Source organism: Scomber scombrus, chromosome 5 (genome assembly GCF_963691925.1).
Source record: "Scomber scombrus chromosome 5, fScoSco1.1, whole genome shotgun sequence".
In the NCBI taxonomy this organism is placed as follows: Eukaryota; Metazoa; Chordata; class Actinopteri; order Scombriformes; family Scombridae; genus Scomber; species Scomber scombrus.
Genome location: NC_084974.1, coordinates 30,792,124 through 30,808,189, shown reverse-complemented (window position 1 = coordinate 30,808,189; position 16,066 = coordinate 30,792,124). Strand labels below are relative to the sequence as shown.

Here is a 16,066-nt window from a genome sequence, read left to right as displayed (position 1 = left end):
AGGAAGAGCGGGAGGAGAGAGAGGAGCGAGAGGAAGAGGAGGATCCACCGGCCAGCAGGGAGGTAGAGCCAGAGCCTCTGTCCGTGTCTGAGTACCACAGTCCTGTCCATGAACCGCGGCGCCGACCTATGGTGCACCCGTCTGCCCAGGCACCACTGCCCAAAGACTACGGTACATCATACCGCCTTAATACTACATACTGTCATAATACACACTGTCATACCACCTTTAATACTACACACTGTCATAATACACACTGTCATACTACACAGTGTTATACCACCTTTAATACTACACAGTGCCATAATACACACTGTCATACTACACAGTGTTATACCACCTTTAATACTACATACTGTCATAATACACACTGTCATACTACACAGTGTTATACCACCTTTAATACTACATACTGTCATAATACACACTGTCATACTACCTTTAATACTACACACTGTCAAACTTCACACTGTCATACTACCTTTGATACTAGACACTGTCATACCACCTTTAATACTACATGCTGCTATATTGCACAATATCATACCACCTTTAATACTACTCGTTATCATACCACCTTTAGTACTACACGTTATCGTACCACCTTTAATACTACACGTTATCATACCACCTATAATACTACACGTTATCATACCACCTTTAGTACTACATGTTATCATACCACCTTTAATACTACACGTTATCATACCACCTTTAATAATATATCAGTCAGAGGAGATATTTTACAGCAGGATGAATACTTTTACGTTTAATGCTTAAAGTAGATTTTGCTGATGCTTCTGAACTTTTACTTTATTGGGATTTTAAATGCAGGACTATTAAATAAACTTATGCAAAGACTCCGTGTCAGTGCCAAGACTTTAAAAACGTTGAAATCGGAGGGCTGGGAGTTGATTGGCTGGGATTGTTAGACAGTAGCAGGACAGAGGTGACAAGACTGATGCAGAGCAGGTGTGAAGGTAACAGCAGGCTGAGAGCAGAGCAGGGCTAATAAACATGATGCAGAGCAGGTGTGAAGGGAACCATCAGGAGGGCAGGAACCCACAAAAACACAATACTAAATAAAATCAACCCAGCATTCATTAACCCTCCTGTTGTCCTCGAGTTAAGGAAGGAAGGGAGGGAGGAAGGAAGGGAGGGAGGAAGGAAGGGAGGAAGAAGGAAGGAAAGGAGGGAGGAAAGAAGGAAGGAAAGGAGGGAGGGAGGAAGGAAAGGAGGAAGGAAGGAAGGAAGAAGGAAGGAAAGGAGGGAGGAAAGAAGGAAGGAAAGGAGGGAGGGAGGAAGGAGGGAAGGAAGGAAGGAAGAAAAGGAAGGAAGGAAGAAGGGAGAGAAGGTAGGACGGAGGGAGGAAAAAAGGAAAGAGGGAGGGAGAAAGGAAGGAAGGAGGGAAGGAAAGAAGGAGGGAGGGAGGGAGGACAGATGGAAGGAAGGAAGGGACGAAAGAGAGAAGGAGGGAGGAAGGACGGAAGGAAGGAAGGAAGGAAGGGAGGAAAGAAGGAACAGTCTAAACAGACGGGGTCAAGGGGAGGACGACACGAAGGTTAAACCGACCAAGAAAACACATAAATATAAACCCAAGCAAACAACACCAGTATTGGAAGGCAGGCGGTCCTTCAAACAACTCAAATATATTAAACAAGCAAAACCAAATGAGCATAAAGGAAAACCAATAAAGAGAATAAAAAACCAAGCGTAAGTCAATGACACGGAGCTCAATAAAATAAACACACAGTGGATTGTTGGTATTTACAGTCCTGTGAAAGATCAATAGGTTTGAAAAGCACTGGATTGACTTCTTTATGGGTAACAGGCTCATTGATATTCACCAGACAAGCTCAGAGCAGGCCGACTCCATTATACTGTGTGTGTGTGTGTGTGTGTGTGTGTGTGTGTGTGTGTGTGTGTGTGTGTGTTCTGCATTTCCCAGCAGTGAATAAGCAGACCTGCAGACAGTTTTCAGTCCGGCTGTGAAACTGTGTGCTACGTTTTAGCCAGTTATTTACAAATTGGTTAAAACAAACATACATCAACTGTTTTTCTTGCTTGTATGAAAAATGTAGAGATTTGAAAGATAGGTATTTATTAAAAATTCAAAGTAATAAAACCTTAAAAACAAAGAGTAGATTCAGCATCGTGCTCAGTCTGCAGTGAGATTTATGACAGTATTTTTCTGTCCATTGAAGCTTTGAGTTGTTGTCTGATTGCAGTTAATCAGTGAAATGAAATCTGCCTCAGAGCTCAGAGACTGCAGAGCTGGCAGGAAGAGAAACTGCAGAGCTCACAGGTCACTTCTGATTTGATGATGGTGACAGAAAAACGTCCTGGAATCATTCCTACTCTCCAGAGTTTGGTTTGACTCTTTTTATGACTTTTCCTTGTTAGTCATTCAGGATGTTTTTATCCCTCTTTTTGAATTCGTCTTTAACTTTCCTGTCGTCCTCCCGGGTCAAATTGACCCTGTCTGTTTTGACTGTTCCTTCTTTCCTTCCTTCCTTCCTTCTGTCCTTCCTCCCTTCCTCCTTCTCTCTTTCTTTCCTTCCTCTCTTTCCTCCCTTCCTTCTTTCCTTCCTCCATCCCCCTTTATTCCTTCCTTCTGTCCTTCCTCCCTCCCTACCTCCTTTTTTCCTTCCTTCCTTCCTTCCTTCCTTCCTTCCTTCCTTCCTTCCTTCCTTCCTTCCTTCCTTCCTTCCTTCCTTCCTTCCTTCCTTCCTTCCTCCTTCTCTCTTTCTTTCCTTCCTCTCTCTTTCCTCCCTTCCTTCTTTCCTTCCTCCATCCCCCTTTATTCATTCCTTCTGTCCTTCCTCCCTCCCTACCTCCTTCTTTCCTTCCTTCCTTCCTTCCTCCCTTCCTCCCTCCCTCCTTTCCTTCCTTCTTCCTCTCTTCCTTCCTTCCTCCTTCATTTCCTTCCTTCTTCCTTCCTCCCTTCCTGGCGGCTGTGGCTCAGGAGGTAGAGCGCTCGTCCTATTGGAAGATTGGCGGTTCGATTCCCGGCTCCTCCAGTCCACATGTCGATGTGTCCTTGTTCAAGACACTTAAACCCAAATTGCTCCCGTTGCTACGCCAACGGTGTATGAATGATTAGCTTCCTCTGATGGGCAGGTTGGCACCCTGCGTGGTAGCCCCTGCCATCAGTGTGTGAATGGGTGAGTGAGATGTATTGTAAAGCGCTTTGAGTGGTCGAAAAGACTAGAAAGGTGCTATATAAGTACAGTCCATTTACCATTCCTTCCTTGACTGGAGGATAACAGTAGAGTTAACTTTCCTTGTGTCCGTCTGTCTCCAGCTTTCACCTTCTTTGACCCCAATGACCCGGCCTGTTTGGAGATCCTCATGGATCCTCGGACCACCATCCCCGAGCTGTTCGCCATCGTGCGTCAGTGGGTTCCTCAAGTGCAGCACAAGATCGACGTCATTGGCAACGAGGTGAGAAAACACAGCGACATCTCGTCTCTCACAGACACACTGCCAGTTTGTGTCGGGTTGTTCTTTTAACCTTTGTGTCGTTCCCCCGGGTCAAATTGACCCCGTCTGTTTTGACTGTTCCTTCTTTCCTCCCTTCCTTCCTTCCTTCAATTTGACCCGGGAGGACGACAAAAAGGTTAAGACAGACTTGAAAAACTGTGAACCTGCCCTTTAAAAAGAACTAAAAAGATGTCTTCCCTTCAGCTTCCTGTTGCTCTGTTGGTGAACTATTAAACCAGCTGCGTTAAACTGCATGACTGTCTCGCCAGGCCTAATTGTTCTCTGTGTGTTCGTGGCGTGGGGCTTGAATCAAGACTCGATTGTCACCACTGTCACATTGACCCAGATTCAACCCTCTGGACACACACACACACACACACACACACACACACACACACACACACACACACACACACACACACACACACACACACACACACACACACACACACACACACACACACACACACACACACACACACTAGGAGATAATGAACAATGACATCGCACTGTGCAGCGTGGAGCTACAGACAGAACTGCTTTCTTTAATTCTTACATACTGTTTATATTCTGACCCTTTACAGCAGGGGTGTCAAACATGAGGCCCGTGGGCCAGAACCAGGCCGCCAGGGGGGTCCAATCTGGTCCACTTTCCTTCCTGTCTTCTTTTCCTTCCTCCCTCCCTTTCTTCCATCTCTCTTTCCTGTCTTATTTTTCTTTCTTTGGTTCATCTGTCCTTCCTTCCATCTGTCCTTCCTCCCTTCTTGTCTTATTTTCCTTTCTTCCTTCCATTTGCCTGTCGTTGCTTCCTTCCATCTTTCCTTCCTTCCCTCTGTCCTTCCTGTCTTCTTTTCCTTTCTCCCTCCCTCCCTCCTTCCTTCCTTCCTCCCTCCCTCCTACCTTCATTCCTCCCTCCTTTCCTTCCTCCCTTCCTTCCTCCTTTCCTTCCTTCTTCCTCCCTTCCATCCTTCCTTCCTCCCTCCTTTCTTTCCTCCCTTCCTATTTTCCTTTCTCACTCCCTCCTTCACTCCCTCCCTCCTTCCTTCCTTCTTCCTCCCTTCCATCCTTCCTTCCTTCCTCCCTCCTTTCTTTCCTCCCTTCCTATTTTCCTTTCTCACTCCCTCCTTCACTCCCTCCCTCCCTCCTTCCTTCCTTCCTTCCTTCCTTCCTTCCTTCCTTCCTTCCTTCCTTCCTTCCTTCCTTCCTTCCTTCCTTCTTTCTTTCTTTCCTTCCTTCCTTCCCTCCATCTTTTTAATGATCCGGCCCACATGAGATCAAGTTGGGCTGTATGTGGCCCTTGAATGAAGATGAGTTTGACTCCCCTGCTTTACAGCATCCCTTCATAATTAGTCTCTATTACAAAAACTTCTCAATTTATTTTCCATTATTTAATACTTCATCATTCATTTATAAGTGGGTCATTAATCTTTAACGAAGGTTTTAGAGCACAAACATTCATCATAACACTTTATTTTGGTTCTATGTTACATAAAACAGCCGTAATGATTAATGATTAAGTTTATTGAATGCAAAGAATGCTGCAACATTTACGATTGGTGAGTTTTCAATAAAAAACAAGTCAAATTTCAGACATTGCATTGACTGCAGACGCACACACATGCACACACACACACACACACACACACACATCGTGATAATGACCCAGATAAAATGGCTGCATGGACTAGAAAAGAGACAGAGCAGAAAGAGAGAGAGAGAGAGAGAGAGAGTGGTGCAGAGGGAGAGAGAGATAAAAATGGAAAGTCAGTGAGGCTCTATCATGACTCAGCAGGAAGCTGACTCAGCCTGGAGGAATATAAAACAAGGAGAGGACAGTGACATGACTCAGAAACGAGGAATCGAAACAACTGAGTCTGAGCAGGATAAACGCTGACATTTCAGTTTGTTGTGTTTTCTGCGACTTATCTTATCATTATTTTATCTTGTAGAATATAAAACTGAAGAGAAACTAGAACTTCTATTTCAGAATATCTAATATTGTTGTTTAGTCAATATTTCAGTTTTTAGCTTCTTTTGACGAGCGTTGCTTAATTAAGGCTGTCAGAGAGAGGGTGTGTGTGTGGGGGGGGGGGGACGACATGTGTCAGAGACATCTGGATTTTCTGACAGCTGTGATATCTCCTTCTACTAAAGTTATACTGCAGTATCAACAAACTGGTGTCAAAATGTGTGAAAAACCACTTAATTTGAATGGCGCCTTTCATAATAGGTTAATGTAATTCAAAGTGCCTCACAGGTGACTGACAAAGTGAGACAGTAAAATTTTTTTAGAGCACACAACATTATAGGTATTAAAATGTAGTAATAATGGGAATACAGTTGATGCTAGCATAAGTTAAATAGGGAACAGCAGTTAATTTTGAGACTAAATGTTCAAATGAAGGTTGTTTCCTGTTTAAATGAGCGATAACACAAAGTAAGACCTCCTGATAATGGAAAATACAATAAAGAAGGCAGAGCTGATGATGTCCACAATGAAAAAACAATGACTATGAGCCTGTGTGTAATTAAATAAATTAGCTCAATTAACCACTGTTAGTCCTGCTACTACAATGAGTCGGCTATTTTCTTGATTAACTAGTATTTTCGTAAAGACATTTAACTACTGATTCATCAGGATAAAGTGATAAACAGCAGGCAGGTTGGGAGAGGAAGGTGTTAAAATGCATTAAACCCACGAACACTAACAATAACTCTCTCTGTGTCAGATCCTGAAGCGAGGTTGCCATGTGAACGACCGCGACGGCTTGACCGACATGACGCTGCTTCACTACAGCTGCAAGGCCGGAGCGCACGGAGTCGGTGAGACACTTTAATTTAATATCAGTCAGTCTGACATGACCGAGCTCGACTGCAGTGCAGAATTTAACTGGGAGCTAATCAGTTAAATTATGAGCTTTTGGGTTATGTTGTCTTTTAATTCCTGTCAGCAAAACCAATGATGAACTGATTCTACTAACAATGATTGAGCTGATTCGTCTGTGCAATAGTCGAGCCAATTTTATTTGCACGGTACAAAATCACAAATCAACCTCAATGGGTCTATTGATGGACGAGCTATGTTAACGCTATCATTAGACCCTTGATTCATATGAAAAGCCCCACAAACATAAACCCTTTATCGGATAAGGCTGCCTATTTTCAGCAGGGTTTGGATATGTTGCAACAAAAGCTACAACAAGGAGTCATGATGAGTGCAATAAAATGAGTCCAACATTAGTTCTTCACTTTGTTCCAAGTCAGTGGGCAGCTTGGAGGATGTACATCATTGAGGCCGGTGATGTGCTTGAAGTGCTTCGTGGTTTCATTTTAATTGTGTGTGTGTGTTTGCAGGCGACCCGGCGGCGGCGTTGCGCCTCAGCAGTCAGCTGATCTGTCTGGGCGCCGACGTGAGTCTGAGGAGCCGCTGGACCAACATGAACGCTCTGCACTACGCTGCTTACTTCGACGTCCCAGAACTGATCCGAGTCCTGCTTAAAGCCAGTAAACCCAGAGGTACACACACACGCACACACACACACACACACACACAACACACACACACACACACACACTTGTTGGCTTTTGTGGGCACGTAAGAGGAAAGAAAGCAAATAAGTAAATCATAAACAATCACTGACTTCTCACTCACATGTGATAATGTGTTCTTCATATTCATTTATTTGTGAATGACAGGCCTCTTCCTCTTCTTCTTCTTTCTCTTCTTCTTTCTCTTCTCCACAGTGTTGAACTCAACATGCAGTGATTTCCACTATGGGACGGCTCTCCACATCGCTGCCTCCAACCTCTGTCTGGGTGCAGTCAAATGTCTGCTGGAGCACGGAGCCAACCCCATCGTCAGGGTAACAACTTCTCTTCTTCTTACCATTAAAAAAAACATCATTACCTGCCACACCTAATGCACTGGTATCAGAAATTATATTTCTACCAAAATGATGTCAAAAATAACAAAAACAAAGTACTATTCTATGTCTTATGCATCATTTTTGGTCATATTTACTCAAAATTCAACTTGACATCTTTGGTATGAGAGACAAACTCCATACCTGTCCTCTTAACTTTCAGATTGATTACTTGACCTTACTAAAGAAAATATGTCATTCTTCTTCTCTCCCTCTTCCTGTCGTCCTATCTCTGCAGAACGATAAGGGCCAGGTTCCAGGTGAGGTAGTTCCCGACCCGATGGACATGAGCCTGGACAAAGCCGAAGCCGCCATGGTGGCTAAAGAGCTGAAGAAGTTGCTACTGGACGCCGTTCCTCTGAGCTGTAACCTTCCCAGAGCCACGCTGCCAAACTACGACAACATCCCAGGAAACCTGATGCTGTCCTCGCTGGGGCTGAAGCTGGGAGAGCGCGTGATGCTGGACGACATGAAGGTCAGAATCAGGCTCTGGAGATCACATTTTATAAGTCAGTTGATAATGTCTCATATAGATTGTGAAAGAAATGTCTTAAATCAGAAAAACAACACAGTATTTGAACTGGTGTTTATTGTAGAGGGAAAAAATCCTGCTAAAGGCCCATTTATGCTCAACGTTAAATACGCATTCAGATATGGACGGAGCCTTCTGTCCATGCTCCGCGTTCATTTCGTCCGTATTTCTGCACGTTTCCATAAAGCTTACGGATACGGGCCAAACGGAGCAGTACCACCGGAAACCATAGGGGGGGTAGTGTTGCTGTCAGTACCCGATACGTAACTCTAGTGAGACACGAAGAAGAAATAACAATGGCGGAACTTTTTGAGGAAAGGTTGTGGGAGTTGGTTAGAAACTTTAAACATATCGTTTTTGTCTTTTATGCAAGAGGAACATTATCAATATCTCCTCCACAGTCGCCATGTTTGTTTTTGAGTTTGTTGTCCTCATAAACTTTTGACTCTGTGCTGCCCCCTGGTGGATGTATTGGTTAACATCCATGCCAACGTAAAGAACGCATGGAAGTATGTGAGTAGTGACGGTAGCATCGTTTGAAAAGGACGTATACATTTTCGTACGTACGTTGAGCATAAATGGGCCTTAAGAGGTAATTCTGGTGATTTTCTATATATTTTACTACTGTGAACAAATCCCATATGCAGACCCAAACTAAAAAAGTCTGTTTCTCAGCCTAAAGCCCATTGATTCCTACTGAAGTAAATCTTTAAAAACAGCTCACAAGTATAAAGTCAACTCATCTTAAAAAGGTTCAGTAATTTCCTTAAAGAACTGGTCACTACAGTTGCTGGTAAATGTAACTCAAACATGTGGAGATATTACATTTTTTGGTACTATTTTCAGTGGCGGATGAATCCACATTTGGTGTTCTAGTGAGCATTTCTGTGTGCAGGATAGTGTGTGTGTGTGTGTGTGTGTGTGTGTGTGTGTGTGTGTGTGTGTGTGTGTGTGTGTGTGTGTGCCAGACAATGTGTGTGACAGTGTACGTTAATGGTATTACAGGAGGCAGTGGTGTGACTCATTGGTGTGTTTTTAATAGTTTTTGCACAACAATGAAGCTCTATCATTTTTATTTGTCTTCTTGATTTGTTGAACATCACTAGTCTTACACTTTAAGAGCTTATAATGCTTGAAACAAACTATTATTTTATTGTATCAGAAGTTAAAGTGTTAACAGCCGTTGTGGACGTCGACACCTGAAGGAGTCTCCTTCTTGTTGCATATCACTTCCTCCCTGATCTCTCTCTGTTTTTGTGTCTTTCTGGTCTTAACACTGTGAATAGTACAGATAATAATCATATATTTGATTTTATAAGTGCTTTTCAAGTTACTCAAAGATGCTTAAATGGTTGTAACGACGCACTCTTTCACACAATCTCTGCTTATAGATTTTTACTGTGTTGAAATCGATTGTTTGAAAGTGACAGAAGTAGATGTTTGGGGGGGGGGGAAAGGCTTGAGAGAAAACCCCATCTTTACCCCATTCTTGTGCACACCTGGACAATCTCTGACTAAAATGGGTGTGATTGTCAGAAATGTTCAGGTGAGGGGGGTTCAGATGCTTGATGTTCGATGGTCCGATGAGCATTTGACACTCCTCTTTGATTAAACATCAACCTGAATCGTGCAAATGCAAAACACAAAACCGTTAGATGTTCTTCTGTCAAAGGAAACCATTAAAGGAAGCATCAAAATCCATTTTCACATTAATCATGAATGCTAGTGGCTTCAGTCTTTGTTGTGTTTTCACATCAAACCACTTCAATGTGTAAACTGAGACTTGCTGTGAAAGACATTTTAGACCCTGAGAATACATCTACAATAAAAAACAGGTTGAAACTGGTTTCAGTTTGTTCCCGTGAAAATCTGTGTCACCATTAAAATGCCCCAAAACAGGTAAATCTAAATCCTAATGGGGAAAGTGCAAAGAACCGAGGAGCAAGTCAGCCACAGAAAAGAAAAGAAAAGAAAAGAAGAAGTAGAGTCTACTTTCTGATATGACAGCATTTTCTAGAAAGCTCTGTTTTTCCCCAAACACACCACAACAACACACAAGCGTATTCAGATTTACACTGCCTCGAGGCTGTTTTGGAAAAGCTCCATATTTGGGGGAGGAAAACGCCATTTTAATCTAGATGGAGGACCAAAATGGCTTACTGTGACTAGACCTGGAAGTGAGTCCTGTCCACTTCCAGGCTTGATGATAAACCAACACATTCTGCTTCCTACAATTAAACAAAAACACAATTAAAAAGCTGTTTAAGTGCATGGCTTCCCACAAAGTTAAAAGTAAACCATTGTGAGCTTTTACATGTATTTGCTGTATAAGCTCTGAATAGTGTGTTCTCGCCGTATACTGTAGCTCCAGAGAGGAGGGAGCAGAGACGACAGCCCGCCTGCAAACCTCAGACAGGTTGGTGGGAAGCGGGCGTCTCCAGGAACGTAGATTAACTGAACTGACTCACCAACACTGACAACATGTTCTTCCTGTCAAATGGCAAATTAAAGTCTGTTCCCTCTCACTCCATCTGTAGCGTTGATGTACTGTTTGTTACATTTCCTCCTTTCCCTTTCCCGACACTCAGACTATCTGTCTCCGTGCAACCTAACCAGCTAATGGAGCTTTAAAGGCATGTTTTAAATGGTTGGAAACATTTCACATGTAACTTGAGACACATCTCTCTCTCTCTGTCTCTTCTTCTTCAGAGCGGCACTCTGAGGTTCTGCGGCACGACGGAGTTCGCCAGCGGTCAGTGGGTCGGCGTGGAGCTCGACGAGCCCGAGGGGAAGAACGATGGAAGTGTGGGCGGCGTTCGCTACTTTATCTGCCCTCCTAAACTAGGTAACAGCGGCTGCCAAGGTGCCTTTGAGCAAGTCAGTGAGCACCTGCGTAGGCAAAGCTGGAGAGATTTTCTTTATGGTGCAAAGTGGGGGCTTCATTACTTATTATTTTGTATACTTTAAGTCTCCCTTCTTTACATTTATAAGCATATATTAACAGTTAATACATTTGTGCAAACACACTGTAATGTAGCTGTATGCAGATATTTTTGTAAGCTTTTATTAATGTTTTTGCCACATTAACTAGAAATCAACTATAACTATCTTCAACAAACTTTTCTGGTGTATAAACCGATAATGAATATCTACAAATACAGTTGTAATAGTATGTATTCATAGTTTAAGTAATGCTTTACATTAAAGGAAGGGAAGAAGGAAAGGAAGGTAGGAAGGTAGGAAGGGAGGGAGGAAAGAAGGAAAGGAAGGGAGGGAGAAAGGAAAAGAGGAAGGGAGGAAGGAAGGAAAGAGGACAGAGGAAAGAAGGTAGGGGGGAGGAAAGAAAGCGAGAAGGAGGGAGGGAGGAAGGAAAGGAGGGAAGGAGGGAGGGAGGAAGGAATGACAGAAAGAAGGAAGAAAGGGGGATGGAGGAAGGAATGAAGAAGAGAAGGAGGGAGTGATGAAGGACAGACGGAAGGAAGGAAGGGAGGAAAGAAGGAACAGTCAAAACAGACGGGGTCAATTAGACCCGGAGGACGACACAATGGTTAAAGGAAAGTGTCCACTGGTGAAATGCTGGTAGTGGCAGGAAAATGTCCTGATGTTACTGTAATACAAATACAAAAAAATTAAGCAGAAAGGAAACATTTTCCATTTAAAACATTGAAGAGAAAAGAGTTTGTGGAATACGTCACCAACAATAAACACCAATGTTGTCATAAGTTGGTGAAGACCAAACCAGAGCTAAAAGGAGACTGAATTTCGGAGCTTGTTCTGGAGTCTTTCAGTGCTCAAGATGACATGAAAAGCTTTGAGGTTTCAGTGTGTTTGTTTCTGTGTTTTTTCAGGGATTTTCGCACCAGTGTCAAAGATTTCCAAGGCTGTGGATCAGGCGCTCTCGTCTGTCACCTCCACCCCCCGAACGCCACGCATGGACCTCGCCTCCCGCCTTGCCGGAAAGACCAAGAAGGAGAAAGAAAAGAAGGAGAAAGAGAAAGGTAAGGTGGCACTGATATTCAGGAGGAACATAAGGAAGGAAGACATAAGTGTAAACCTGGTTGTGAGTGTGTTTGCTGTGTGTTCTCAGCCCAGAGGAAGAAGTCGTCAGTCGCCAGTCTGGATCCCGAGGGACTGAACGTGGAAGTCGGTGATCAGGTTCTGGTGGCCGGACAGAAACACGGCATCGTCCGCTTCTACGGAAAGACCGACTTTGCTCCAGGTCTGTCTGCTGGACTCTTTACACTATATACACAGATAACACTGTTGTTTAAATGAGATGCCAGTTATCAGAAACAACTTTATTTAGCCAAGTCATTGCCTCTAATGATCCTCAACACATCAGAATCAGAATCAGAAACTTGTATTCCTTTGTAATAATCAACATTTTCATAACAAATTAAAGTTACATGTATTTTATAATTACATTCCATAAAGCTGTTTCATGTAACTAGTTTTTCCCCAACACTGTTTAATACCAATCAATACTTTTTAATTCATCCTTTGACTTAATTATCATTAAACTGAGCAACAACTAATCAATCATAACATGTCGGTCTTTACTCTGTTGCCACCTGAGAAACTTTATTTTTTGCCCCACTGGTCATGACAGTCTTGAAATAACAAAAATCTGACCTGCTTGTATCCTTTCAGGTTACTGGTTTGGTGTCGAGTTGGATCAGGCGACAGGGAAACATGACGGTTCAGTGTTTGGAGTCCGCTACTTCAGCTGCCTCCCTAAATACGGAGTGTTTGCTCCACCTTCACGTGTCCAGAGGTGAGGATGGATTTTTAAATCACAGCTGATTGTTATATTAGTTTAGTCATATAGTTTTTTGGTGCATGAAAGGTATAAAAGGTATAGTTTGAGGTTGTTTTAACCCTCCTGTTGTCCTCGAGTCAAGGAAGGAAGGGAGGAAGGAGGAAGAAGGAAGGAAAGGAAGGAGGGAAGGAAGGAAGGAAAGGAGGGAGGAAGGAAGGAAGGGAGGAAGGAAGAAGGAAGGAAAGGAAGAAAGGGAAGGAAGGAAAGGAGGGAGGAAGGAAGGGAGGAAAGGAAAGAAGGAAGGAAGGTAGGAGGAAGGAAGGAAAGGAGGGAGAAAGGTAGGAGGGACGGAGGGAGGGAGAAAGGAAAATAGGAAGCGAGGAAGGAAGGAAAGAAGGAATGGGGGAAGGTAGGGGGGAGGAAAGAAAGAGAGAAGGAGGGAGGGAGGAAAAAAGGAAGGGAGGAAGGAAGGGAGGGAGGAAAGAAGGAACAGTAAACAATAAACCAGGATAACTTCAGACTTCAGAAGTGTCTTTTATATTCACTCTGGTAACATCACAAAGTTTACTCTTCTCTTTTTTTTTTTGTACCAGAATTGGAGGTCCTAAAGAAGGCTCACAGAATGACAACTCCATGGTGAAGAAAGTGCATCAGGTCACCAGTAAGTGTCATCGCACCACTCTTGCAGCAATTCAGTCTATTTCTTGCTCAACTTTGCTGCTATTGTAACTGAAATTACTGTAGTTTAATTGTGCAAAAGGTTCTGCAATGGACAATTATACTACAGTGGTGAGTTAAGGGATAATTGCCTAAATGTTTCATATATCTCAGAGTTGACCGGACAAATAATATGACAAGTAAAACCCCAAATAATAATAATAATACCCAATATTGAGGAGCATAAATGTATAGATCTAGAGCGTTCTCACCTTTATATTCACCCCTAAATCAGTAGCAATGCCTTTCCTTTATCAGTATCATTCACATATTGTGTTTGTTTGCTTCCTGCAGTGTCACAGCCCAAGCGTAACTTCAACACAATGCGTTCTCCTAAAGACCTGACCTCCGAGAGCTCCATATCCAGGTACGTGCTCTGTACAGCTCCGAACTTAAATAACCAAGACTGTTAAAATACTCTGTGTGAGTTTATGCTGCATTAACATCATGTGGGATTGATGATTTTATGACAGTAGAGTTAGTGAGGATTAAAAATAACGTTTAAAATATAACACTTTATCCATTATTCACATTGAATAATGGACTTGGCTGGGTTACTATGGTAACTCCAACCTTACATAAAGGCAGAATTTCCCTTTATTTCACAAAGATAACATCATATAAGTTTCTAATGTGTCAAATGTGAGCAGAATGAATTTGGCTAACTGTTACCAGGCAGTGTCTTAAACTACTGTACCTTCTCCTCTCGCTCTTCCTTCCTTTTCCTTTTCCTTTTCCACACTTCTCCTTCTTCCTCATCTTCACCTGTATCCTTCCTATCTTCCTCCTCCTTTCTTCCTCTCCTCCAGGTTGCTGTTCTGCTGTTGGTTCCCGTGGATTATGCGTGCTGAGATGCAGTCTTAACCTCCTCTTCCTACTCTACTCTTCCTCCACCAGATTGATCTCCCCCCGCCCTCCCAACCCCCAACCGCCGCTCTTCTTTCTCGCCATCTTTTATTTCTGCTCAACTCAAAACCTGAGTCTCCTCAGATTATCGCTGTTGTCGGTCAAAACTTCTGGTAGTGAAAAACCCACCGTCCCTTTTCTCTCGTACGCTCAGCCCAAAATCCTTGTAATTTAGCCGTTCTATAGCAACATCTATAGTGCCTTGTATCTGATCAAAATGTCCTTCATTCCTTTAATGAACCTGAGAATCCAGCTCTGCTAAAGCAATTCCCCCCAAAATCTCCTCTTTACCCTTTTCACATGTCTCATCATTTTCTCACATTGTCCCAGCTTGGTATTTGGGGTTAGAAAAACTGCTGTTTATTCACTCTGAGGATAACAAACACTACATAGCATTAGCTTGTGCTGCTACATCTTTTTGTTTTTGCTGCTACTAGATTTGGGTCTCACCAAATTCTGAAATTAGTGCCAGACAGATTTGCCATAAAACCTCTGTGTCAATTAGTCAAGTTTGGCAAAGTCGGCTGATTAATGTGTAAATAACGTTGATGAGTTTTTACTTGTGGTTTTTCCAGATTAGTTTAAATTCGGATACATACTCTGTGTAAGTACCTCAACACACACACACACACACACACACACACACACACACACACACACACACACACACACACACACACACACACACATACACACACAATGGCACAATTGTAAGCTCTTCTGAGTCCTGCAGGGGGCGATGATGATGTCGTCTGCCTGCCATGACACTTACAGCTATTTCAGATTTTTCTTGTTGCCTTGAAACTGCATTTATTTGCTCTCGTAACATAATTCAGCGTCGCCTCAACGTGTTCATGTACTTACACAGAATATGTATATGATTGACTTGAATCAGACTTGTACTGTCGGACCCAGATTTGGCTGCTGCTGCCTCATTGATCATCTGAGACCAAGAACTTCATTTAACTTAAGCTGTTCTTTTTAAAATCATTTTTCTCTTGTGTCGAGACTTTCTCTCCATCGTGCGTATGCTACATGCACAGGTGGTGAAACTCTTTGAGATAGTGTGAACTTATTACGATCACACATACACATGCATATGGCCTTTCTGACTAACTGGAGGGATAGTCTCAGTTATACAAGTAACCAAGTCAGTGCCACAGATCTACTTTCAACCCTAAAATCCTTCTTTTAACTGTGCGTGAAGAACATTATCACCTGCATGCTTTAATCTCAGATGACAAACTGAAAACAGGGTTACTCATCTAGTATCTACTGACTTTGTTGTTGTATTTTATCATGCTGTTACAGTCAATTATATTTTTTTATCTTACCGATGTGTAATATCACTGGGGTTGGGGTGCAACATGACAAAATGGTTCTTGGTCTCTACGAAATATATATATTGACAGATGTAAGAAATGTTCCTCTTACGTCAAGTCAAATTTGACGACTTAAAGTTGCATTAGTGAACACATAGTAAACAGCTGTATTTGTCTTTTTCCTCACACGTCAAAAAAAGAGAAAAAGATTCAGCTAATTAAGTCTTAAGTAGAAGAGCTAGTTAGATCTCATCTCAGCTAAACGCCTTGGAATAAACAAAATGTCATTATTAATCAGTGTATTGCCAAATACAAACATTAGTACATGTAGTTAAGAGTTAAGACACAATATGTTATAGAAATCGTATTAAGAGCTAAAATTGTAATCAACCAAAATTGCTAACAGACCCAAAATGATGACTTC

General features: G+C 42.5%; 1 protein-coding gene across 1 annotated transcript; it reads left to right on the top strand.

The window, feature by feature from the left end:
• The first annotated feature begins 92 nt into the window (after positions 1-92).
• On the top strand, positions 93-14,278 carry clip3 (CAP-GLY domain containing linker protein 3). The gene is made up of 13 exons (XM_062419195.1): positions 93-171; positions 3,305-3,444; positions 6,213-6,306; positions 6,838-6,999; positions 7,228-7,346; positions 7,645-7,881; positions 10,648-10,783; positions 11,787-11,941; positions 12,040-12,157; positions 12,589-12,712; positions 13,291-13,358; positions 13,709-13,781; positions 14,224-14,278. Exons 1-13 carry the CDS (start codon positions 129-131, stop codon positions 14,276-14,278), a joined length of 1,524 nt encoding a protein of 507 aa, XP_062275179.1. The 5' UTR covers positions 93-128.
• Positions 14,279-16,066: the final 1,788 nt, after the last annotated feature.